Raw genomic sequence first — 27,330 nt, 5'->3', positions numbered from 1 at the left:
CTCGCGACCCTACTGAGGATAAGCGGTGCAGATAATCAGCGTTGGGTAGGGTTACTTTAACTGGATTACTTTCAATGACTTTTGGATGACTCCAATACCAAATATGCTAATAAAAGACAAAAGAAACTAAATATGAATAAAATGATGACTCACAACACATGGTAAGCTTTCTCTCCTGGCTTTGATCTCCGGCAAAACTAACATAAAATGTGACAGAAACAAAATGAAAATAAATCCAAACAGCTTGCCAACATCATTTTTGCCGTTTCATGTATTCCGTTACTCCCCAAGCCTGCGCAAAATGTAGTCATTTTATTGATATTTAGTTTCTTTTGTCTTTGATTAGCATATTTGGTATTGGAGTCATCCAAAAGTCATTGAAAGTAATCCAGTTAAAGTAACCCTACCCAACCCAACCCTGCAAATAATGGATGGATTGCACATCAAAGACTGGAATGAGATTTCAACTCTTCAAAACTCAGATGCTTCACAGAAAGTAAGCACTTCACCTTCATTTGGATAATAAAACAATGCAAAGACACTTGGTCACCCTGTTTCCTCGTTTTTATTATTTTACACTTCGTCTATTGTTGAAATACATGTGAAAGGAAGCAAAGAGGGGGAAAGTCACTCACATTTTGTACCATACTTTGAGCAGCATAAACAAGAAATTACCCTGGCCTGAACATTAAGGCGACTAAATATTCTATATGCATGTATCCCAGCAGCCATGTTCCCTCTAATTTCGCTTGAAACAACAGTGAGCAACCATAATCCCAAGTGTGGCAAGATAATGATCAAACATGTCCAAAACTTGACATCAAGTTACATTTTGCTGAGTTTCCGGCAATGCAAAATTATTTTTCTCTTTTGAATGAATTGACTCATGTACGATTGCAAAGGTTGTACGGCCTACAAACGTTGTTTCTTCTTACGATTCTTTCACAAGATATCCATTTCTTTTTATTTCCTGATATATTTTGTCGCATAATATTAGCTTTTTTGGAGGCTTATTTCGTCGGTTGTAAGATACAGAACTGTACTTAATCACATTTTTGAGTGGAAGTACAATGTTGGCAACAAGATTCACTTGATATCATTGGAAATTATTTGAATGCAACACAAACTTTTTCTTCTTTTTTTCCGTGGTATTTCTTCTCTCTTTTAAATTCCTTTAAAAAAAATGTCATTGTGTTTATTTTTTCCGAGCTGTTACTTTTTTGTTTTTGTTCTCTGTTTACTTTTTTCCTACATTTCTTTCTTTTTTTCAGGCTTTTTTCTAAATTTTTCCTTCTTTTTTCTCTTCCTTTTGTTTCTTTTTTTTCCTCAGCATTTCACTACTTTTTCATTTTGGTATTTTTTTCTTTTTTGTTCTATTCCTCCTTCCCTTTAAGTCATTTTGTTCATCATTTTACATCATATTTGGTCATGTTGGGATTAAAGAAGCAAAAACAACCCGAAGAGCCGTTTAGGACCCGAAAGAGCCGGTTCCTTTTAGTGAGCCGAGCCGAAGAAGCCGGTTCCCCGACAAACTCTACTAACTTTACTCAACTTCGTTCTACTCTGACTCGACTTCAAAATACCGCATTTAGGACCCAACGTCAGGGGAACCCGTGTATTTTTACCTTCATGCACTGTAACTTTGACTTGAGTCGCTTCTTAATTAGCAATTTTGAGCCCTGATTTTTGTGCGCTGGCTAGATTTTCTTGTGCGCCGAGAATGTGCGAGCAGTGCGCGAGCAGAGGGAACACTGTCTAGTAGTACCTTACAGTTCCTGTATATAGCTTATGATTATTTTTGTTTTACTGGCAGAAACAAACTAAAGATGAACTGGTTTCTGTGTAATTCAGTCGGAAGGCTACATGTTCAGCTTCTGTTCTTCCGAGTATCAATATCGCAAATCATGCAGTCACATGAAACACAAAACAGCATTTTTTTGTGATATAAAGAGAAAAAACAATTCTGAAACATGCGAATACATCCTCCTCATTCCTCAACGTGAAAACATGGTAACAATTTCAAGCACTTCACCAAAAATTTGAGCACTTTTCAATTCTTGAAAACACAACATTACAATCTAAGTGTTTTCAAGGATTTCAAGCACCCGTACGAACCCTGTCGGGAAAGATTATAGTCCAGGGGATTGGAGCACAATTATCTTGCGGAGTGGAGACGTTTTCTGTCACCTCCGCTTCCCCAATCTCACAAAAACAACACATCCATCATGCTACTTGAATACAAACATCTTAAAAATAAAAATGGAGATTTCTGTTATAAAATGGAATACTGAGAGAGTGCTTAGACTTAAGAAAGTCGACTTTTGAAAATGTAAACAAAAGGTGGCGCGGATAATTTTGAAGGAGGAGTATAAGGGCTCTTTCCATAGGATTTCACGTCCCCTTCAAACTTTTTAATATTCAGAGTTCTTTCTATCTCAACCCTTAACACCAAAAATGCACTAAAAAGAAAGTAATACATGAATTGGACTGGGAGTACTGGTAATTACTGTGGTGCCTTAAGATACGAGGAGTTTGTTCTTTGAAGAAGATTCTGATTCGAATCATCGCCCCGTGATTCAGACATGTTCGACTTTTTACCCCACTGTTTCCTTCTCTAGCCACTCCGCTGCAGGTTATGGCTTGCCGCTATCGTTAGCTGCCTTTTGGAGAAGCTGACATGTTTGGCTGCCATCTTTCTATGATAGAAGACTGGATGACTATTTTGTGAAAGTATTTTGTCCTGGTCACACTTAACAGCTACTATCTTGCATGTGATGGTCTTAGAGTTCTGTGATTCAGGCACTTTTTTTCCCACTGTTTCCTTTTCCGGCCACTAAGGCTAGGTTTTACCACTAGCCTCTTTTGTTAGTGTTAGCTTCTCCGTGAAGTTCTTGATTCAAGGTCCCGAGGCTTGACAATTTCTGCTTTGCTTTTGCAATCTGTTACTGGCCTTTTTAATGTCTTCTCATGCTAACGGCTAAAATTAGCCTCTTACACCAGCTCTAAAACAGCTCCAGCTATTTGATTTTTTTCAGCCACTCTAGCTTGATCAGTCTTTTGGGTGCTTAGGTGTTAGCTTCTCCGTGAAGTTCTTGATTCAAGGTCCTGAGGCTTGACAAATTCTGCTTTTGTTTTTGCAATCTGCTACTGGCCTTTTTAATATCTTCTCATGCTAACGGCTACAATTAGCCTCTTACGCCAGCTCTGAAACAGCTCCAGCTATTTGATTTTTTTCAGCCACTCTAGCTTGATCAGTCTTTTGGGTGCTTAGTGTTAGCTTCTCCATGAAGTTCTTGATTTAAGGTCCCGAGGCTTGACAATTTCTGCTTTGCTTTTGCAATCTGTTACTGGCCTTTTTAATGTCTTCTCATGCTAACGGCTAAAATTAGCCTCTTACACCAGCTCTAAAACAGCTCCAGCTATTTTATTTTTTTCAGCCACTCTAGCTTGATCAGTCTTTTGGGTGCTTAGGTGTTAGCTTCTCCGTGAAGTTCTTGATTCAAGGTCCTGAGGCTTGACAAATTCTGCTTTTGTTTTTGCAATCTGCTACTGGCCTTTTTAATATCTTCTCATGCTAACGGCTACAATTAGCCTCTTACGCCAGCTCTGAAACAGCTCCAGCTATTTGATTTTTTTTAGCCACTCTAGCTTGATCAGTCTTTTGGGTGCTTAGTGTTAGCTTCTCCATAAAGTTCTTGATTTAAGGTCCCGAGGCTTGACAATTTCTGCTTTGCTTTTGCAATCTGTTACTGGCCTTTTTATAATCTTCTGATGCTAACGGCTAAAATTAGCCTCTTACGCTAGCTCCAAACAGCTCAAGCTATTTGATTTTTTCAGCCACTCTAGCTTGATCAGTCTTTTGGGTGCTTAACAGCAGTTTTCATGTCCTGTCCCTGGCTTGAATGATTACATCTCATGCAAGAAAATAAAAAGTAGGCGTCCTAATTTGTATCTTCCGGGCTTCCACATTTTATCATTTTAAAAATCACACTCTCCATTCTAAACCACAACGTCCTCTTGTGGTGAATTATTACACACTGTCGCTTTAAGCAATACATTTAGCAACATTGTTTTGGTACTTGCCTTTGTTCAACGTCACAGTAAACATTTTTCCCTGGCAACTTGTATCTCAAAAAATTCAAAAACTACGCTTACTCGCATCTCAAGGCACCATCGATGTAGATTATACTGATATACTGGTAAGATTAGTAAAGAAATCTTGAAATGAGGTTGAATCCCCGGAGTATATAAATGTAAGTTTATACTTTACATATAACTGGGTATGTTGGGAGTAATATTTAGGGTTTGTAGACCTTTTCCAAAGATATTTTTCAAAATCTATAGTACCATTAAAAGGAATCTGGCATGAATCATCTGTTTTGCCGAGGCAAGAATAGATCTATTATTTATATATGCCATTTTTAATCATGCACCCGTCTCATAGGGCCGATGAGGCTTCAAGGACAGTGCCATACAAACTAATACCAGTTGCCGTTGGAAGAAATGCAACGGCAAAGTGAAGCGACCAGATAACAGTGATGGCGTCATTTTTAAGCAGACTTGTTGAAAAACATAGCAACAATTTCAAGCACTTCACCAAAAATTCGAGCACTTTTCAATTCTTGAAAACACAACATTACAATTTAAGTGTTTTCAAGGATTTCAAGCACCCGTACGAACCCTGTCAAGAAAATAAAAAGATTATAATCCAGGGAATTGGAGTGTTTCTGCCTCTTGCGGTGCACAATTATCTTGCGGAGTGGAGACGTTTCAAACTGCAGTCGAAGGTGCATGGTAGGTCGGGTAAACAAGGTCATGGGACCTAGTGGTCAGATGAAGGTAGAGTCCATGGAGCTGGTGTCCTGCATGCTGCGGGAACGGGCATCAAAGAGCTGCTTTATCAGCGCTGACTTCTCCTGCTCCAGCTGGGTGATGCGCTCGCTCTTTTCGGTCACCTCCTTCATCGGGCAACACAACGGAGGAAAGATCAGCCGACTGAAGACAAAGACGTGGTACAGAGACTCCTCGCTACTACGCGTTTCTTTATTGTCATTGATATCAACGTATAGTTCATTGTGTTCAGAGAGCACACATCTATCGTGAAGGGCAGGTTGTATCTTGTATTTTTCTTTCTTTGTCCCGCCATCTCTCTTTTTCCCTCCCTCTTTCTCTTATTTCTTTATCTCTATTTCTTTCTCTTTAATCTACTAGTCCGGCCCCCGACAGAATGTTTGTTCTATCGTGTGGCCCCCCGAGTTAAAATGAGTTTGACACCCCTGCTGAAAGTGAATGTGATAGGCTGCTGTATGCCGTCAGTCAAACAGCGGGCGGGCACGAGTCAATGTGTTTACACGACCACCCCCCCTTCCCACCAAACAAACTGCGGTCCACGGCTACAGCTGAGCTAGTACAAAATTTTAGTGTTTCGTTACATTAAAAATAAATTCATTCATAAAATGCGCCAAGAAATGGTGATCACTGTGCTACGTGGATTATTATCAGGTTCCAGAAGCAATTGGGGCAGCGCCTGGGAGAAAGAAAGAGCTGGACAGCCAGTCCGGCTTACTGCTACGGCTAGGCTAAAAACCCTCCTAAACCGTCGCTGCAGACCTTGTATCAAGCCAACGCCAGGTCCATTAGCTAGATAGCTAGATACTCTATTCATTCTCGTAGGGAAATTCACATTTCACACTTCATTAGCCATGAAATGGATGACCTGTAGCTACAACTCGTGGGAAACTGCAACATTCGGGACGATTTAAATATAATCATCGCAGAGGTCTGGTTTAAAATCGAAGACACCAGGTGCTAGTGCGCAGCTAGCCAGCCGCTCTCTAAATTGTTTCTTTGCACTGAAAGGAGAAGTTCCTTAATTGTGTTGTACCTTTGTTTAATGTCAATAAAGACCATTTAATTATGTGTGTTTTTATTTGTAGATCTATTATGGTTATTTTGTTAAAGTCGTATATTCTCGGTCGGTAATGACATCATCTCGAGGTAAGTTTAACCGCTACTTTGCGAATTTTCACTTTCGGCGAGTGGTTCTGGTCCACGTTAACCGAGAAAAACCGAGGGATCTCTGTATTAGAGCAATAGGTCTTGGAGAACCTGCGTGAGGAGTCTGTTCTGGTCCTTCAGTCTCAGGATGGCTTGTGGAGGAGCCGGATGAGGAAGCTGCGAGGTGGCTGTCGTCTGACTGCCGTTCGAAGGGAAGGACGACTGGGAAAATGAAACAAAGACAAGTTCATAGCATGTAAACAGAAAAATTTGACTCTCGTTTGTTTATTATCTAAATCAGGAGTCCCCAAACTTTTTCCTGTAGGGGCCACATAACTTTTCCCTTCTCTGATGAGGGGCCGGGGTCAGTTTGTAACAGAAAAAGTGTGATGATTGCAGGAGTGCCTAAATGTAAAAATGTATTGTTCATCTCACCTGCAAAATAGATGGTAAATGTCAGTCTCACACGACACCATTTACTTGTTGACATTAAGAGTGATTTAATGAACTAGTCTCATTAAATCACGTGAGATCCCGTGAGACTTGCCCCAAAACACCCTTCTCTGACCTGTGAGACTACGTCATCTAGTGGTGATATACTGGTACTTCACTTTTTCTGCTTTATAAAACAACACCAAAATCCCCAAATATAACATTTTAACTAGTCAGCAACCCTTGTTGCGCCGTATAAAATAGTTACTAATAGTTAATAATGAAAATAGTTCATAACTAAGGAAAATTTTATTGCAAGAGTCCAACTTTATTATCAAATACAAATACAGATATATGAAAAAAAAATCAAAATGCTTTCTGGTATTGTTCAGGGGGCCGGACCAAATGTAGAGGCGGGCCGTAGTTTGGGGACCACTGATCGAAATCGTTTCTCAATGGTTAATTAGAGTTCTTTAAAAGGTAATAGTTGATAAAAGCGTCAACATTAAAGCTAATCTTACTTTCATCATTTTCGACAGGTTTGTCTTGCTTGTAACTAACTGGATCCATTAGCCATTCCGTTTGAATCAATCGTGAATAATCGGGTATGGATCACAGGCTGAAAAGTAATGGGTAAAAGCGACAAAACTGCATATTTAACATGTTTTTTTTACTAACTTAATTAACTAACTAACTAACTTAATTAGAGCAGTTAGTATTAGGGCTGTTCCTTGTAATTCTAATTAACCAACAAAATGATACTGAAATTGGAAACTCCCTCATTATTTTCATAATAGTCATAAATGTCAATAGGCTATGGCAATGTAGCTTAGCTAGGTGAGCCTTTTTTCTTAAAATAAATAATTGCAAGCTTTGTTTCCATGGTTATCATGTTTTTTGCTTCTTCACTGAGCGTCATGGCAAACCTTGGGACCGTATAAATGAAACCAATACGATCCCAAAACTGTATGTAACATCCTACATGCCCACACTTCTTGTGTAAGTATTGTGTAAATTATAACCTTTATCTTCTTTGTTCCTTCATCTTCTTTATTTTCTTTTATCCTCACTGTTAAATGTGAAACTGGAGTGCCACATCCAATTTCGTTGTCACAATATGTTCAACCCATTTTGTAACAGTGACAATAAAGGTATATTCTATTCTATTGTATCATTGACAAACAAAGGATTTTATGAGCTTGGGAGGTCTGAACTGAATGGAAAAAAACAAGTGCATAGTGGGAGGGAGTTCAGCCAGTAGCATATCGGCATTTTCATAAAGTCGTGACGCAGACCAATAGCAGACAGGCATCTTAGAGACGCAACTCATTATATGTTCAAACATCGCAATATTAGAACTTTACAAGTTTTTGCGCAGGCCAAAAATATTGTTTATATAATTTGAACGCAGGAATCCCATAAAGAGGAGCCAAAAAGACATCTTATCCTACGGCGTAAAGTGAAAACATCATAAGATGGGGTCAACCCTATCCTGGGGTCTACTGTAGTATAGCCCTTCATCGAGGGAGTGCTGTATAGTACAACTTCTACTCACGAGGTTAATTCTTCTTGGATCGTCCTCATATCTAGAAATTCTTGTATCTCGAGCGAATTTTCCCAACACGTAATAACTGAAAACCAATTAATCCGTTCCCGGCCTCTCAAAACATCCAGGTTAATCCTAAATAGCTATAAAACACATCTTCCTGATCACTAACAAGACAGTTAAATAATAGTTTAACCTAAAAGTTTATTTATATTATTAATAAGACAATATAATAACCTCACAGGTTGGGTCTAGGGATCAAGTCTGTATGGCGGGAAAAGGTATGTGATAACCGGTATTGGGAGCAGTAGGCCCTCTAGTGGTAGCACTTGGAAATTCTTTGAAGTTTTTTCTCGTATGTCGGCCAATGAAAAGAGACCACTGTATTTTCTCAATTGACTGGAAAATCAAAAAAGAACTTGCCATACTTGTATTCTATAGCTTATGAATGACCCATATTCCACATTTATCTATTGAACAATCTATTCTACATTAAAACCAAAGAACAAACTTAAATTACAAGCTCAAGCATTTGTTTCACAAATAAAATAATTCTATAAGCGGTTGTTTTTTACAAATAACTTCTCTAATGTCAAATCATAGATTTAAAAATAATCTTTCAGCTTTATCGAACTACCGTATTAAGGACACAATCCACTATAAATGTGGCGAGAAAAACAACATTGCATAAAACAAAAGTACTGTACTTTAAGTCAAGTCATTTTTTAAATTTGTATAGCCGTTTTCCGTCAAACCTGGTGTGACAACTTGTTAAAGTATAAAGCGGCCCATGCCTCTGCAAAATCAGCCTATTTTTCGAAGGTGATTGCGGCACAAAAGAATAACCCCAAAATCCTTTTCGAAACTGTAGCATCGCTAACGAAGCAACAGATTATCCCAGATAATTCTACCCATTCAGCCCATGACTTTATGGTCTTTTTTAATAAGAAGATTCAACGCATACAAGAAGAAATTTCTAAAGACAGTGTTAATACATCACGTATTAAAGGGATGAGATCTAGAGATACGCGACATGGTGGCTGTCCGGGGAATTTTTCCCGATTTAGTGATCTGTCACTCGATAACTTCGAGAGGTTATAAAACAAATAACTTTTGTACTTTCGAATCATAATTTTAAAAGTACCGTAAATTCCGGACTATAAGCCGCTACTTTTTCCCCAAACGTTCAACCCTGCGGCTTATTCAGTGATGCGGCCAATTCATGTAATTTTTCTAACGGCCGCCAGCGGCGCTCGAGTACAAAAGGTAAGATTTATACCGGTGGAATATATGTGCCGAGGAAGACTGCAATTTCTTAGCTTGTGCACAAATTAAATTAGCGTAGAAATATCCTCACCATGCAAATTGTAAAAAGAAAGGCAATCTAAATGCAATCGAGGAGTCCGATAAAAAAGGAAACAGAGCTACTGCACGTAAACTATACTTTGCGAGTGTGTTGCTAGCGTGTTTTTGAATAAGGGAGCGTGGGACGACGTCTATATGACATAGTCTCTTTCCCATACTGGGGAAGACGACTTTGATAACGTCAATTATAATGAGGAAGTTGAAGACGGTTTACCGTGAGTACAAGTATGGTATGTTTTTTTAACAGAACCATATACTGTGTTGCTAGTAGCGTTTTGCTACCCTTCACAGGCACGGTTTGGGATGAAAGATATAATATTATCATTAAAGCTTTGGAAACTCTCTTGGTGTACCGTCTGTCTTTGTAAATATGTGTAACCATGTATATAATATGTATTTGCAACTGTATATTTTTGTAATGTATTTGTTTTAGAGACTTATTTTGATATGTTTTCCACGGGCGAATCAGATGGGGGCTGACGGGAAGTGGAGTAAAGGTGAGACGTGTTTGTGGACGCGGCCGACAATAGTGGATATATATTTTTCCCGCCCTTATTTTTGGAAATATACACTTTTTTCCTTGGATTATTTTAAACGGACCAAACCTTCAAACCTTAAGTACCGGTATTATTTTCCGTTCATTTTGCCGGCTGTGGTTTTTGGACTGTGTATTTTATATTCAGTTACAATCGCGGGACTCAAAGTCGGGTTTGGGTTAAATTTGTGATTGTGTTACGAGTTTTAATGTGGGCGCATGCGGCTTATATACAGGTGCGCCTTGTGTAAGTACAAAAGCGGTTATCCTAAAATGTAGTGGGTGCGGTTGATAATCAGGTGCGCTCTATAGTCCAGAATTTACGGTAATCTTGCACTGTGGATTGGTTATATGAAATATGATTGGTTGACCGACTTGAGCAGCTATCTGTTGGGATCCTGATTCAGGAGAAATCTCAATTTGGTCCAAAAAAGGGAATTATGCATGTAGTGTGACGATATATTGTCATTTATTTTTTGCCATTTTATAATGTTGATGATGTAGATTAAGAATGGTATGTGTGTCAGTTCTCACCATTCCAGTACAGCAAATGAGATCGTTGAGGCACCGGTTGACTTCCTGTAACTTGGGAATAAGAACGTTGATGCGACTCTGGTTGGCCTCAGTGAACAGTTCCTGAACAAAACAGATTTAAAAACTCTTGCATTCCCTCAAAGGACGGTGGTTTTAGAGTACCGTATTTTCCGCACTATAGGGCGCACCGGGTTATAGGGCGCACCCCCAAAAAATAGTTTTTGGTCCTATATCTTCCATACATAAGGCGCACCGGATTATAAAGCGCTACAATGGGAACGTGGACAAAACAGTCAGATAGTTCAGTCCAACTGATTACCCCCTTAACATTCCGAAAGCTTGCAAAGAAGCAAATACGTGTCGAGAACACCTGCGGATGCGGTGTCCGTACGATGTCACTCAAATGCATCGTTCCAAATATCATTCGGAAGGTTAAAGTCTTGGGATTCAAGAAATGCCAACCATTCCTTAGTTTCTATTTTCTTTTTCGCTCGCAACTTTACTGTGCATATGACAATAAACACTTGGAATTGAGTTTAATTTTAAAAAAGACCCATCACAGAAACATCGATATCACTCTGAAACAAGATACTGGGAAAATATATAGCCGGAGTAGCTCACCGAAGTCGTTGTGTTCAATAATAATGTGCAACCATGGTCCTCTTATATCTGTGAGTGTAGTAAATCCAGGAGAGTAAAATATTTACAAATACAGAATGGTAAAACATGTTTCCTCTATGCCGTAGACAACCGAACTTGCTATTCACATTCATCTTTTTCGGCCAATTGCAGGCTTTGTTTTGTCCCTTTAGCCTATGCCAGCCTGTAAATGCTATAAAGGATTTGCCCCCTTTACCTCCAAATAACTTTAGCCAATAGTGATCGATTCAACTGATGATTGACACATCTTTTTCGGCCAATTGCAGGGTTTGTTTTGTCCTTTTAGCCTATGCCAGCCTGTAAATGCTAAAAAGGATCCGCCCCCTATACCTCCAAATAACTTTAGCCAATAGTGATCGATTCAACTGATGATTGACACATTGGTTAGCCAATGAAACGCCGGTATATAAATCCCAGCATACACCGCGGACGACTTCGCATTCGGGGGAAAATCTAGTCAACGGCTGCTTGCATTAGTTGCAAGACTTTGCGACTTAATATTGATCCATATACAAGGCGCACTGTATTATAAGGCGCATGGTCAGCTTTTGAAAAAAAATAATACTTTTAGGTGCGCCTTATAGTGCGGATACGGTACTCTTATCTTCCCATACCGTGCATTGAGAGTTCTGTCCAACCAACCGCTGTCTCTCAGTGACGTTATGGATCTGCCCCTGGTACCAGTCTCTGGCCCGCTCTACCACTTCCAAGCCTGCCAGCAAGGAGTCCTTCTCCTGCTCCAACTCCTTCATTTGCTTCAGCTGCAAAACAGAAATCCTGGTTTATAGGAACTGGTGCCAGAGAATTTTTACCATTTTGACTCATTTTTGAAGGCCTGCAGAAAATGTAGTTCTGTAGCTTTATAGACATAGAACATATAGAAAGACAGCTTCAACCCCTACATTTCATATGAAACAAATGTATGCTTCTTTTACCAGTGTTTAGTAAACAACAGTTAAACATTTTTAAGTTTCCTGAAAATACTCATTTCCAATAGATACTTCGAAGAAAAACAACTTATTTTGGAAGGATGCATTTCAAACATGTTTTACTTCGGTGCTGTATTTTTTTCTTTCCATAAATAGACACGCAAAATGACATTTTATTGCAAAAACACTGAACTTCCACATAAATAATGCATGAACTTTGCAGCTCCCGATGTTTAAAATGATTTCTGTCACCATGACGACCGCGGACGTGCACGAAACATCATCCCTCTCTGCCTTGATGATGAAAAAGTCAAGTCAAGTCATGTTTATTTGTGACGTCCTTGATCACAAAGAGTCTCAAAGGGCGGCACAGACCATAGATTATTGCAAACCACAGACTATTATGACACCATCCCCTGATCTAAAACCTACATGAGGGCAAATAACACACAAATATTGTTAACATAAAATATAGGTTTTTCATATGCTATAGAATAGAAGTGTGTGTTTAAGCTTATATTTAAACAGTCCCACTGAGGTTGCAGATCAAATCTCAGGGGGAAGAGCATTCCACAGCAACGGGGCTCGAATGGAGAACGCTCTTGAACTTGCAGATTTCTTCTTGGCTCTTGGGATCACGAGTGGACCAGCATTTTCAGAGCGAAGGCTCCGGACCGGAACATAGGGGGAAATTAAATCTGAAAGAAATGAGGGAGCAAGTCCAATAATAAGGGACTGTCATCTTTTTAAGGAAAAAAAACTTGCTATATGGGCCTCCTACACACTTCATTTGTTGGATACAGGAGGCAACACGAGGAAAAGGGGACTTCCTCGATGTGTGGACAAAGATTTTTCATACTCCTTAAACAGAAAACAAAAAAAGTACTTTTTCGTTATGAAACTGAAGGAGTTTAAAACCCGCACGGACTGAAACTCCATGCCGATCACTGGACTCGAGAGCCAAGCTCCCAAAGCCGCAGATCTCGATTGAATCCTAAACAATGTCGAGGGGAGCCATCAGTCCATTGTCATGGCAACCGTGCAGCAACCTAAGAATGGACTAAAAAGGCAGCACCTCAAATATGGCCCTCTGTGCCTATGAAAGTTGTGCTGACCTGGCTGTCCGTGCCTGCAGTTCCTGGCCTCATCGCTGGCATTCAGCCACTCAGTCGCACTATGTGCCCTGTTATGGTTCCACACCGGGCCTCACGTTATAACTACTACCCTATTTTACGGACTATAAGGCACACCTAGAAACCCCAATTTGACCAGAAATTTGAGAGAAAGCCTTATAGCCTGGTGCTCCTTGTATACAGCAGCAGATACGATTGGAAATACATGCAGTAGTTATTGGTATGTGTTACCCAGGGTTGGGTAGGGTTACTTTAACTGGATTACTTTTGGATGACTCCAATACCAAATATGCTAATAAAAGACAAAAGAAACTAAATATGAATAAAATGACTCAATTTTGTGCAGGCTTGGGGGGTAACGGAACACATGGAACGGCAAAAATGATGTCGGCAAGCTGTTTGGATGTATTTTCATTTTGTTTCTGTCACATTTTAGGTTCGTTTTGCCGGATATCAAAGAGATCAAAGCCAGGAGAGAAAGCTTACCACGTGATGTGATTTTATTCAAGTTGACTTAAAAAAAAAAAACCAGAATACTAAGCAAAAGTAACCCTACCCAATCCTGGTGTTACCATACAATTTAAGCAATGATTGATCAAATTGATAAACATTGCTGGTATATACTGTATAGTGCGAAACATTGAATGCAACGGGAATCGAACCCAGGTAGCGGCAGTGAAAGTGCTGACCTGGGCTTTAATATACAGTGGAACCTCGCTAGTTCGCGGTTCCACTTTTGCGGGTTCAGAGCTTCGCGGGTCTAAAAATTATATCTTACCTTCTCAATAAAAGCATTTATTGACTTGAGCAAGCGCGAGCTTATGTCAACTGAGGACACGGTGTGGACACTCTTATTGTGAAGGGGAGGGAGAGGCCCTGACACAATGCTGAGTCATGGTGAGTTACCGCTTCGCTCACCCCCCCCTCCTTTAACTCCTCCCACCTCACCCCCTTCTTATGTGGCGCTCAGTTTATCAAGGAGGGAACTCTTCTGTCACATTTCATCTCAAGTTTGACTTTTTTATACCAAAAGCGAGCGGGTTGTTTGTACTACCTGAAACACGGCTAATTGTGTGTGGTTTCCTCAGTAGGGTGGCGGGGGTGCTGGAGCACATCCCAGCAATCATCGGGCAGGGGACACCCTGAACTGGTTGACAGCCAATCGCAGGGCACACAGGGACAGACAACTCGCTCGCTCATTCGCACCTAGGGACAATTTGGACCGGCCAATCCACCTGAAATGCATGTCTTTGGAATGTGGGAGGAAACCGGAGTGCAAGCACGAGGAGAACATGCAAACTCCACACAGGAAGTCCGGTAGCTGGATTTGAACCCACACAGGAGGTTCCCAAGACCTTAGAACTGTGCCGCACACGCGCTAACCACTGCGCCGCCGTGCTGCCCTACGTATACGGTTTTTAAGCATTTTTGAAGGGGCGCCGCTACTCCGAGGATTTTCAGTTTTCGCGGGTGGTCTCGGTCCCCGTTAACCGCCATAACCGAGGGATTACTGTAGTTCAATTTAGTAACAGTTGGTGCATAAAATCAATTTTCTGGTAGTACACATGTCAGATTAACATTGAACAGCACACGATTAGTGAATAAAAATGACCTGACTTGGCTCATATCCTGCTAGCTAATATCTACTTTTCATTTTTGAGGTAAACTTCGAGTTAAATCGCTCGACTTTGACGCCAAACACAAGCACTCAACTACTCACCCACAGAAAAAAGTAAATGGCCTCTCCGCTGTAAAGACTGTTGCTGAGAGGGATAAAAACGGTGGTGTACGCGGCCCACAAAGCCGTCCAGGCCGGGCCGGCTTCCTCCGGGGCCCGGGGCCCCACCCGGCTCGCTACCATCGGGGCGGATGGAGGGGAAGGGGGAGCGGGGCAGGGAGGGATCAGGGGGGGGGGGGCGGGAACGAGGAGGAAGAGAAAGGGGAGAAGGGGAAGAGGGGTTTGAGCGGTTCTCCTCGAACCCACAGGTAAAGTCAACTCCGTGCCAAAGAGGAAAGAAGAGATCGGACGAGGAAAGGTGGAAAAATGGTGGAAGGCAAAAAAGGGGGGAGCGTGACGGAGCGGAGGGGTGGGTGGAAGGACAGAGGTGGGAGGGGAACGGGGGAGCCAATAGGGGGTCAAAAGGGAGGTTTTTTTTTCTCCTTTTCACTTCACCAGTGACACCAGTTTCTTTGTGATGGTGTACTGTACAGTCCGCTCATAGCATCAGGGGTGGGCTGGCACCTGTCCCGGCTGAAGGTGGGAGGGGGGCACATTATTTACCCGAGTGGTTGCTAGGCAATGATAGAGAGGTGGCAGGAAAAATGTGATTACTGTATTTTCCCCGACTGGATGTTGTGTAGTGGTCAAATTCTGTTAAGAAGGCCAGAAAAAAACATTGTATTCGACACCGTAAAGGGAAAATGACGTAAGGCGAGGACATCGTAACCCCAGGGCAGTGGTTCTGAAATAGTGGGACACCCCCCACCAAAGCAGCCACCCACCCCCAGGGGCTGTGTCAAGGGGGCACGCGTGATATCGGGGGACTCTTTCTTTTAACTGTACTAGAATAAAGCACCCTCTTGAGGGATATGACCAGGGTAGATATAGATGTCTAGATAGATACATAGATGTCTACATAGATAGATGTCTAAATAGATAGATGGATGTCTAGGTAGATGTCTAGATAGATAGATGGAGAGATGTCTAGATAGATGGAAAGATGTCTAGAGATAGATGTCTAGATAGATAACTGGATGTCTCAATAGATGTCCAGATGTCTCAATAGATGTCCAGATGTCTCGATAGATGTCTAGATAGATAGATGTCTAGATAGATAGATGTCTATATATCTATCTCTCTAGATGCCTAGAGAGATAGATAGATGTCTAGATCGATAGATATCTGGATGTCTCGATAGATGTCTCGATATTTATCTGTCTAGATGCCTAGAGAGATAGATAGATGTCTAGATAGATGGATAGATGTCTCGATAGATAGATAGATAGATATCTGGAATTCTCGATAGATAGATAAGATTGATAGATAGATGTCTAGATATCTATCTATCTAGATGTCTAGATGCCTAGAGAGATAGATAGATGTCTGGATAGATAGATATTTGGATGTCTAGATGCCTAGAGAGATAAATGTCTAGATGCCTAGAGAGATAGATAGATGTCTGGATAGATAGATATTTGGATGTCTAGATGCCTAGAGAGATAAATGTCTAGATGCATAGATAGATAGATAGATAGATAGATAGATATTTGGATGTCTAGATGCCTAGAGAGATAAATGTCTAGATGCATAGATGATAGACAGAGAGTTTAATGTCTAGATGCATAGATGATAGACAGAGAGATAAATGTCTAGATGCATAGATGATAGATAGATAGATAGATAGATAGATAAGATAGATAAGATAGATAGATAGATAGTCTCCCAATGTCTGAGGAAGTGTGACGAAGCATGACAACGGACGAGGAAAAGATTGGGGTCTTACTGTGTCTAAAAATGGCAACAGAGAGAATGGAGTCAAATAAATTGAGACTTTGTTTAAACCCACTTATTATTTTACTAGTTGTATTTAAATTATCGTAACCGAAATAAAAAAATCCAATCGAATTAATGTAGTTCTCCAAAACATCCACAGGTGGCAGCAACTACCCGCAATCGAATCTCACAGGGATCTAGGTGTGGCAACCGACTAATCTCAGGCAAGAAATGACACTGGGCATAATAAGTAATAGATTTTGTTAAACATTTTTTGCTATCTGTAACCAAAATAAAAACATTTAAATCCTTTCAACATTACTTGGATGTACACACAGGCGCTCTTAATTTCGTCTCAATTTCATATATTTTCGATCTGCGCATACCATTTCGTAGTCCACTCCGTTAGCGATGGTGTGGCGCCTTTGCTCCTCTCGACCGCGGTTATTTCGCCTGGAGCCAACGCTGAAGCCCGTAGCCGATTCGCTTTGAGATCTCGGCAAATTGGATTTGGAAGCACCTGCATACAGCAAAACGTCACAAGGTTTATGATCAAGGATTGTGGGCTTTATTATTAACTGGCATTAAATAGGAGAATCATGTTTTAGAATTGAAACACCCAAATAAAGTATTTGGGCCTGAACGGAATGGGGGTTTTTTCCCCTTCGAGGTCCGGCTCACCGAAAACAACGGTGAGCAGATGAGGAAGGTGCTGTATCTGAGACACACCACAGGTAGTGATGCCCCTACTACCCTGGCTCTTAAGGGATCCGTGAGCAGTGATATAGTATTTTGTGTAATAAAACAAATATAATTGTCTAAATGAAAGAACTAATATAAATAAGGAATAAATAGTATAATATATTGGTTTAAGATCAGGTAATTGTGTAATTGTAATCCTTTGCAGCCCTTTGATACATTTTTGTGATTAAGGGCGTCATAAATAAATGTGTGTGTGTGATCACAAAATGCATTTTAATAAACAAACTGTATATAAAAGATCAAATCAAATGAATAAAAAAAATATAATATAGAACTATATACAGGTAAAATATATATCTTGAATATTATACATTAAAATAAATAAAATGAATTAAAAATATAGTGTAACTAGTATATATATATATATACACATCACTTATACATTTTACAAAATAATAAATCAAACGAATTAAGAAAAAAAGTATAATATAGCTAAAATATGACATTTTATGTAACGAAATATCGATTTAAATAAACCTTTGAAAAAATATATATATTAAAAAAATTAAGGAGTAAATTAGTTTAAAAAATAACATGTTAAAATGTAGAACTGTAATATATATAACTTACACATTTTATAATAAAATTAAATTGAAAAAAAAACAATACTGTATAGTATAATATACTGTGTAAAAGAAACAGCAAATATAAAACAATAGATAATAAATAAATAAATAGATAAAATAACGGACAAATGGATTTAAAATATAAATCATATTGTAAAATATATAAATAAAATATATAACTCGGATTTAATATAACAAAATATCATTAAAAAAATACTAAAATAGATGAATAAAATCAAAATCAAATTAAATAATTTATACCTTGTGACCTATTAGATTATTTTCGAATATAATTGTTATTGCACTTCTCTTCATTATGCTATGTTTATAACTTTGGCCAGTCTTTAAGCTTTGCCTTTTTTTTTTGCTTATTTATCCTAAAAGCATTTCATTTTTATTGTCTTAGAAATCTTTCTTACATGTTTTCCCTAATCTCGTTGCATTCACAACGTTGATATCAATGACAATAAATACTATTTTACATAATAATAGATGGATACTTTATTCATCCCCGGAGGGAAATTCACACTTGCAGCAGTATCCTTGTGTTGATGAATAAAATAATAAAATAAAAGATATAGAATACAAAAATACCCAATATAATGTGTTGATATAGAGTATTTAAATAGTGCTACGGAAAATACACACTGTAATAAGAATAGGGTAATATGCAAATGTGGAGGTAGGGTTTAATGTGGGCTTTTACTCCCCCGGGTGGAGTTAAAGAGCCTCATAGCATGAGGAAGTATACATACATATATAATACATATAATAATACAAACTTTTATTCCTTTATTGTAAAAAAGTAGCCATTGGTGCAGATATCCAACAATATCATCTGAATATGATTTCCCCCAGGAGAACGTGAATTCTGGCAGGACTTTCTGGTGAGAGATTTCAGAGCTGTCCCGCTTTTGGCGAGGCCCGACCTGTCTCCTGTAATCTGGATTAATCCTACAAGGTTTGGCAGCGTGCAAGAGATTACGGCACAGACAAGTGCAGCTCTGTCCGGCCAACTGAGGAAAATACGAGATTGCGTGAAAAAATAGGGATTTTACAACATAAATAACAATTAAGAGTATGTTTTACGAAACTGCTGATTGAGCCCCCTATAAGGAAAAGTGGTATGTTCCTGTACAAAAACACAATAGATACATAAAAATATATTGATTTTGTTCATACTGGGGTCCTGTGCTCGTCTTGGGATCAAGAGATCGCAGTTCGAATCCCGGCTCCTCCGTGTTACATGTCGAAGTGTCCTTGGGTAAGACACTGAACCCCTAATGCCCCCAATAAGCAGGTTAGCGCCTTGGATGGCTGCATGGCCGCTATTGGGAAATGTGAAGCACATTGTAAAGCGCTTTGGGAAGTCTTGACTTGAAAAGCGCTATAGAAATGCAGATCATTTCATTCTTTATGGTGAGGGTATACAAACAGGTAAAGAACGTTCTGGCGACCCCATGTGGGCATTTATAAAACACCACATAAAATAAACGTTTTTATTTAGTGCAATAGGCGCAGGGTTGTGTAGGGTTACTTTAACTTGATTACTTTCAATTACTTTTGGATTACACCAATACCAAATATGCTAATAAAAGACAAAGGAAACTAAATAGGAATAAAATGATGACTCACGACACGTGGTAAGCTTTCTCTCCTGGCTTTGATCTCTTTGATCTCCGGCAACATAAAATGCGACAGAAACAAAATGAAAAGAAATCCAAACATCATTTTTGCCGTTCCATGTATTCCGTTACTCCCCAAGCCTGCACAAAATTGAGTCATTTTATTCAGATTTAGTTTCTTTTGTCTTTTATTAGCATATTTGGTATTGGAGTAATCCAGTTAAAGTAACCCTACCCAACCCTGAATAGGCGCCCAATCTTACGGCGTCCCTATCTTTTGATGTTTTCACAATTTGGTGTGCAATAAGCCGTTCTTTACTCCTGGTAACGGTATTTACCCCCACTATATGACACTCACAACAAATTTATGTGCCCAATCATGAAAATACCGATATTGGCAGAACTACCTCCCACAATACATTTCTTTCTTTCCAGTCAGTTCATTTTGTATGCTCTGTAAGGGCTTAACAACTTACTGCGAAACAATACTTTAGCTCTTGTACTGCATTCATTCACTAAGGGTTGCAAGGTTTGCAGTGATGCTAAAGGGAGAAGCAAGAACACAATCGCCATGGAAACAAGCTTTGCAATTATCAAGAAATACAAAATAGGTGCACATGGAAGCAACAACGTCTTCTCAGTGCAAGACAATCCTCCCAAGCGGGAAAAAAAAATCAATTTTGATTCTAATGCCCCCCTCTCTTCATCCACCCATAAACTCAACTAGACCAGGTAAAATCACATTACAACCAAAGGTAAATTGAAATGTATTTTTCCTTTATATTATTTTTTTGTGTTATTCAATCATATCAGTGTTTATGTAATATACTGCAAGTAGTAATTACTATATACCAATAGGCTCAGTTTGTTCCCTAGGGTATCACAACCCTAAACAAGCATGCCAAACTAAAAATATACAGCTTGCTTTTTTGCTCCTCCTAATTTGATTGCACTACTTTTCATTGCAATAGTTCTAAAACACTTTTATTATAGCTTCAGCCAGTCTCTAATCACTACGTCCATCCATCCATCCATCATCTGCCACCACTTATCCTCAGTAGGGTCGCGGGGGTGCTGGAGCCCATCACATCTTCAGGCAGTGGGCAGGGGACACCCTGAACTGGTTGCCAGCCAGTCGCAGGGCACACAGAGACAGACATCTCACTCACCTAGGGACAATTTGGACCGGCCAATTAACCTGACATGCATGTTTTGGGAATATGGGAGGAAACCCACACAAGCACGGGGAGAACATGCAAACTCCACACAGGAGGTTCGATCTCATGACCTCAGAACTGTACCGTACACGCGCTAACCAGTGCACCGCCGTGCTGCCCTAATCGCTATGTTAATAATAATAATTTTTTATTTGATCTTATTAAGGAAATAATTTTCACCGACTGTAACAGGGGGGTACAGTCAGTGCTGTTGCAGCAGAGCGTGCACCAATTGACCCATTTACAGCACCTGGCATTTCCAGGCGGTATCCCATCAGAGTACTAACCAGGCCCGACTATGCTTAGCTTAGGTAGTAAAACCGTAAAATTTTATCGTATTTATCCCTTTTAAGTCTAAAATATAATATGTTTACCCTGGAGTGCTATGGCTAATCTAATCTACTTAATTTGCATTTTTGAAGTGTACCTGGAAACTCTTTAACTAATTATAACCGGTTTCTCTCCCCATCATACGTGTTCAATCCCAGGAGTCAACTGTACTTCAAAGAAACAAGATTCGTATTCTTTCAAATGAAGTCTCAACATGTTTTGGGAGAAGTACAAGATAAAAAACATGACAAAAATGGATAGTATGTTGCACTAGTAGGTGTCATAACATTCCAGATTCAGATTCAGATTCAGATCTACTTTATTGTCATTCTAGTACACGTGTATACAGAACGAAATGTCGATGCATCTGACCCCCAACAGTTTCCTTGAATGTACAGATATAAATAATGTGGTATTGTATTTTGGCTACGTGTAGTATTTTACCATAGTGCCGATAGTGCAAGAAGAGTAGCTAACCAGATGTGCAATATGGGCAGTCAGGTTAACAAGTCAGGTACACAGTAACATTAACACTGTAACAATAACGCTGTAATTACAATAGTGCAGAGAGCAATGTGCAAGGAGTGGCAAGCTATAAAAAAAACTGCCAGTAGTGCAAAAGTCAGATTAGCAGCCGTTTAGATTTAAGTTAACTATATGTTAGATTGACCATTTAACAGTCTAATGGCCAGGGGGACTAGACTATTGCGGAGCCTGGTGGTCCTGCACCGCACACTGCAGTACCTCTTCCCAGAGGCTAGCAGAGTGAACAGTCCATGATGGGGGTGAGAGGGGTCCCCGGTAATGTTTTTAGCATGGGATAGGCAGTGCTTCTGGCCAATGTCCTGAATGGAGGGAAGTGTAGTCCCGATTATTTTCTCTGCTGTCCTCGTTACCCTCCTCACACTACCCCAGTCGGTAGCGCTGCAGCCTCCACACCACACAGAGATACAGCTGGTCAGGATACTCTCTATGGTGCCCCTGTAGAATGTAATGAGGGAGGGTGGGGGCAGGTGGGCTCTCCTCATCCTCCGCAGGAAGTACAGGCGCTGCTGTGCCCTCTTAACCAGTGATGCAGTGTTTACGGACCAGGTGAGTTTGTTTGTAATGTGCACCCCTAGGAACTTGATACTGCTGACAACCTCCACAGCCTTGTTGTTGATGCAAAGTGGGGCATGGTTGGGCTGGTTTTTCCTAAAGTCGACAATGATCTCTTTAGTTTTGTCGACATTCAGGACCAGGCTGTTGTCCCTGCACCAGCCCACCAACTGCTCCACCTCCTCTCTGTAGGCCAGGTCGTTGTCATCCCTGATGAGGCCCACCACTGTTGTGTCGTCAGCATACTTCACGATGTGGTTTGGCGAGCGGCAGCCTTTCCAGCAGCTCAGTGTTATTTCGCTCTTTTTGTGATTTATTGTTTTAAGTGTCTGCTTCTATCTTCGTTTTTTTTCATCCCGTTTGACAACTACACTTTGGATTACTTCTATCGTTATTCGAGGAATCAACTACTTGCCCTGAAGAATTCTTGTACCGAAATGATGAGGGGACCCTATCGTGGATGCAGAGCTGGAGCTAAGGTGAAGGCTAAGTGGCTAGCGGTGTTATAAGCCTTCGGTACCGTCCGTAATAACGGAAATCGTGAACTCTCTACCAATAAGACCGACGAACTGGCTGTGCTGGTGAAAAACATCAAAGCGTACAGGGAGTGTAGTTTGCTGTGTTTTACGGAAACGTGGCTCACATCTAGCACCCTGAACGCTAACGTGGAGCTACCTGGAGCTACCCGGCTTCAGCGCTATTAGGACAGACAGAGACACAAAAGCCTGCTGAAAGCGGAGAGGAGGTGGACTAACTCGAGTTGGTGTAACCCTGGGCACAAAGATTTCCATTTGCTGCAAGGACGTCGAACTTTTGGCCTAGCGTGTGACATCATCCACTCCGCTGTGGCTAAACTACAACACAGCACCCCAAGGCCATCCTGTTAATCTATTAATAAACAACAAAAGGATACTGCTGGAAGTGTGAATTTTCCTACAAGGATGAATAAAGTATATCTATTTATCTAGTGTCGGTCTCTTTTTTTAGAGACTGTGTGCGACTCGACGTGTGCTGCCGGGTGGAAAATTTCCTCGAGAAACTTCTCAAACCTACGTTAGCGGCGAGTGAGAGAGTGTCACCCTCGATCAAACTTAACCCGGAGAAAATCATGGGTGGATTTGAGCTCGTGTGACAGCCAACTAGCGCGAGTCGAGCAGGCCTACGAGTGAGATAATGAGCCATCAAAGTTCTAAAAAAGAAGAAAAGATAAGGGGGGGTGACAGTCCACAGTCCAGCGAGAAGGCCGAGTCGGCACGGAGATAAAAAGATGGCCGTCACTTCATTTTTTTGTGCCTAATTTCTGAAAAACAAATCCCGAAATGTTAGATCATCGTCTATAGCACAGGTGTCAAACAGGCGGCCCGCGGGCCAGATCAGGCCCGCTAAGGGATTGAATCCGGCCCGTGAGACAGCACTCAAAGAAGCACAAGAGAAAAATGAGTTGCAGGTTTAAATATGTAAACTACATGTTGCCAAAGCTCGAACAAAGACACTGTACTTGTATTCTCTCTCTCTCTCTCTCTCTATGGTATCTATTTCTCTCTCTCTCTCTCTCTCTATCTATGGTATCTATTTCTCTCTCTCTATCTATGGTATCTATTTCTCTCTCTCTCTCTCTCTCTCTCTGTCTCTTTAACTTTCTGTGTCTCTCTTTTTCTCTTCCTTTGTTGCTCTGTCTCTTTCTCTCTCTGTATCTTTTTAACTTATTTTGCTCTAACTTCCTTTTTTCCTTTTCTCTCTTATCTTTCTCTTACCCTTCGCGCTTTCTTTTCTCTTCTTCTGTCTTTCTATTTCTGTTTGGATTTCTTTCTTCCGCTCTCTTTCTTTCCCCCTCTCTCATGACTTCTCTTTTTTATCTCTTTTGTCTCTCTTTGTCCCACCCTCCCTCCTTTTCCCTCCCTCTTTCTCTTATTTCTTTATCTCTCTTTTTCATTCTCTTTAATCTACTCGTCCGGCCCCCAACAGAATGTTTGTTCTATCGTGTGGCCCCAGAGTTAAAATGAGTTTGACACCCCTGGTCTATACTAAAACCGGGACTTGTTCTCAAAAACTGCAACAAATGTAATGCCCGAAACCCACGCAAGCACAGGGAGAACATGCAAACTCCACACAGGAGGTTTGATCTCACAATCTTACCAATATGTGTGTCAATATTTTTGAGACAAATCTCTCCCCATATATGTGTTGGGTAAGCATCACTGTAACATGTAGCTCACATTTTCAGTTGCAGGAAGTTCTTCCCTTTACAATTTACCACTAGGAGGCACTATCTTCATTTTTTTGAAAGGCCTGTAATAGAAACCTAATCCTTTTGCACTAATACAACAATGCCATACAATCTAATGCCAGCTGCCGTTAATCTCAAGGGAATAAGAAATGCAATGGCAAAAAAACCTACAAGTGGGGGTTTTTTTTCCCCCCATCATTTTATGCGTTGTCCATCAAGTCAGACTGCAGAGAAACAGAGCAACGATTTCAAGCATCGACAAGCACTTCAACCGAAATGCAGGCACTTTTCAAATCAAGCTTTTTCAAGGATTTCAAGCACCTGTATGAACTCTGATTTATTTACTAACAATGGGTAAAAAAGCTTTTCATGTTCAAGATCAAATATGTTTACTGGTGAGTGCAGTTTTACACCTGAACCAACTCACCACATTATACAAACTCAACACTGCCCTCTAGCAGCTGGAGAAAGCATTTCGTTGGCATTTATTCAAAAGAAAAATCACAACTTTTAATGGAAATGACCTAGAGACTTGACCCTAAGGGGGCGATGACGCTTCATAGGACAATGCCGTGCAAACTACTGCCAGCTGCAATCAATCTCGAAGGAACAAGAAATGCAACAGTTAAGCAAACCCACTACAGAGCAGTGTCCATGTCATTTTTAAGCAGACTTGAGAAACATGGGGAGAATTTCAAGCATTTACAAGCACTTCATTAGCTCAGGAGGTGGAGCGCTCGTCTTGGCATCAAGAGATCGCAGGTTTGATTCCCGCCTTCTCCGTGTTATATGTCGAAGTATCCTCGGGCAAGACACTGAATCCCTAATGCCCCCAATAAGCAGGTAGGCGCCTTGCATGGCCGCTATTGGTGAGTGAGTGTGTGTGTGAATGGGTAAGTGTGAAGCACATTGTAAAGCACTTTGAAAAGTCTTCAATTACTTGAAAAGCGCTATATAAAAGCAGGCCATTTACCATTTTACTTCACTCAAGATTCAGGCACTTTACAATCTCATCTCATCTCATTAGCCGTACCGCTTATCCTCATTAGGGTCGCGGGGGGGCTGGAGCCCATCCCAGCCATCTCCGGGCAGTGGGCAGGGGACACCCTGAACTGGTTGGCAGCCAATCGCAGGGCACACAGGGACAGACAACTCATTCAGTCATCTACACCTAGGGACAATTTGGACCGGCCAATTCACCTGAAATGCATGTCATTGGAATGTGGGAGGAAACCGGAGTGCCCGGAGGAAACCCACGCAAGCACGGGGAGAACATACAAACTCCGCACAGGAAGTCTGGAGCTGGATTTGAACCCACGACAGGTTCCCATGACATGAACTGTGCCGCACATGCGCTAACCACTGCGCCGCCGTGCTGCCCCACTTTACAATCCTATGTTAATATTCAAGCATTTAAGGATTTCAAGCACCCGTACAAACGGCCCATGGGCAGTGTAAAATGGTAAAAAAAAGGCTTTATGAGTACCGATACAATAAAAATGCTGATACCGGCACCGATACTGGAAATACTTTCTTATTGCACGTACTTGTTGCTTGGACCTGTGGTGACTCCAAAGCCAGGGACTCGATGGACCTCACCCGGGTCTGCTGCTGGGGCGCTTTGGAAAGGAGACCCGGTTCCCCCCTGTAAATCCCACCAGGTTCTTGGGGGGCGGGGATCCTCTCCAGACTGCGACCAGGTCTCTCATACCTCACCGGTCCGCACACTGGGTGTCCCGACGGACGCTGGATCTGGATGTTCCCCGCGTTGCTCGGCCCCAGCGGCCGAACCTTGTTCTCCACCCGTGGTCCCGCGGGCCGCGGAGGGACGATCACCTGCGTTTTCAGCCGACCTCGGCGGTTCTCCGGGTTGAGCATGGAGTACCGCAGCCCCGCCACGAAGCGTTCGAAAGTAAGGCACCCGTGGGGTGGAGTAACCCGGCGGAGGCAGCTCAAAACCCCGCCGGGGAGCTCCCGGGTGTCGGCGCCCTGCCATCGGGATTCGATCTCGGAGATGTGGACGTAGCCGCGACCGGCGTCGTCCAGGATGTCGAATAAGGTCCGCAGGCTGTGGAGAAACGCTTTGGGGAGTCCGTCCGTGGAGTAATCTCCATCTTTTGGTTGCATTTTCCCGGGATATGGATCTTTTCTGGGTGCAGAAGTTCTGCTCATGTTGCTGCCTTGCCCGGCGGCTATCAAAGCCATGACTGCTATGGAGGACTTCCAGTTAGCATAAAGCGCCACGAGTGACGACTATTTTCCCCTGCAAAAAAAGTCCTCTCCTTATCCAAACCACAAAAGCCGTTATTTTCTAAACTATAACTCACATTTCCCTCTTTTTTTCATGTTTAATCCCGCAAAGTGAAAGTTGACTTTTTGTAATGGTTCCTCCAGCACCGCCCTTCAAATGGACGTGCGCGTGCGCTGGCCGCCCGCTGATTGGTCGAGGAGACGCGGAGGCGAGCGCTGATTGGTGGAAAGTTGAGTTTGAGTTGCTTTGTTTTCGACATGAATTATGGGACGTTATTTATAGGGCACATCTGTCGGACCAGATTAAAGGGCCAGTGTGTAATATTAAGAGCCTCCCAGTGGTAGAAAAAAACGTTCGATTTGAATACTAGGCAAAAATACATGAACTATCATGCCAGTGTTCTTTTTTTTTCATAAAAAAATCATCGCTTTTCAAGTCAATGAAGACCTCCCAAGCGCTTTACAATGTGCTTTACACCTACCAATTCACACACACTGATAGTACCATCAGCCATGCTTATCGGGGGCAGTAGGGGTTCAGTGTCTTGACCAAGGAGACTTCGCCATATAACACGGAGGAGCCGGGAATCGAACCTGCGACCTCTTGATCCCAAGTGTGTTTAAAACAACT

The 27,330-nt window shown here is 41.2% G+C and overlaps 1 protein-coding gene across 1 annotated transcript; it reads right to left on the bottom strand.

Annotated features, from left to right (window-relative positions):
* Positions 1–546: 546 nt before the first annotated feature.
* sapcd2 (suppressor APC domain containing 2) lies at positions 547–26,776 on the bottom strand. Its single transcript, XM_088319875.1, has 6 exons — positions 25,997–26,776; positions 17,011–17,144; positions 11,684–11,830; positions 10,410–10,511; positions 6,109–6,219; positions 547–4,958 (listed from the first exon to the last, which is right to left on the bottom strand). The coding sequence occupies exons 1-6, from the start codon at positions 26,652–26,654 to the stop codon at positions 4,830–4,832; spliced, it is 1,281 nt and encodes a 426-aa protein (XP_088176001.1). The 5' UTR covers positions 26,655–26,776; the 3' UTR covers positions 547–4,829.
* Between the last annotated feature and the right edge of the window lie 554 nt (positions 26,777–27,330).

This window comes from Urocampus carinirostris, chromosome 16, assembly GCF_059441175.1.
Source record: "Urocampus carinirostris isolate Australia breed hairy pipefish chromosome 16, RoL_Ucar_1.0, whole genome shotgun sequence".
NCBI lineage: Eukaryota > Metazoa > Chordata > Actinopteri > Syngnathiformes > Syngnathidae > Urocampus > Urocampus carinirostris.
The sequence above is the reverse complement of the archived record's forward strand: the minus strand, read 5'-3'. Positions and strand labels throughout refer to the sequence as shown.

Coding starts and splice junctions, on each gene's coding strand:
- sapcd2 (XM_088319875.1), bottom strand. CDS start 26,654: ATGGCTTTGATAGCCGCCGGGCAAGGCAGCAACATGAGCAGAACTTCT. Junction 17,145..25,996: donor ACCACAGGTCCAAGCAACAA/GTACGTGCAATA, acceptor TGCTGTATGCAG/GTGCTTCCAAATCCAATTTG. Junction 11,831..17,010: donor ACGGAGTGGACTACGAAATG/GTATGCGCAGAT, acceptor TCTGTTTTGCAG/CTGAAGCAAATGAAGGAGTT.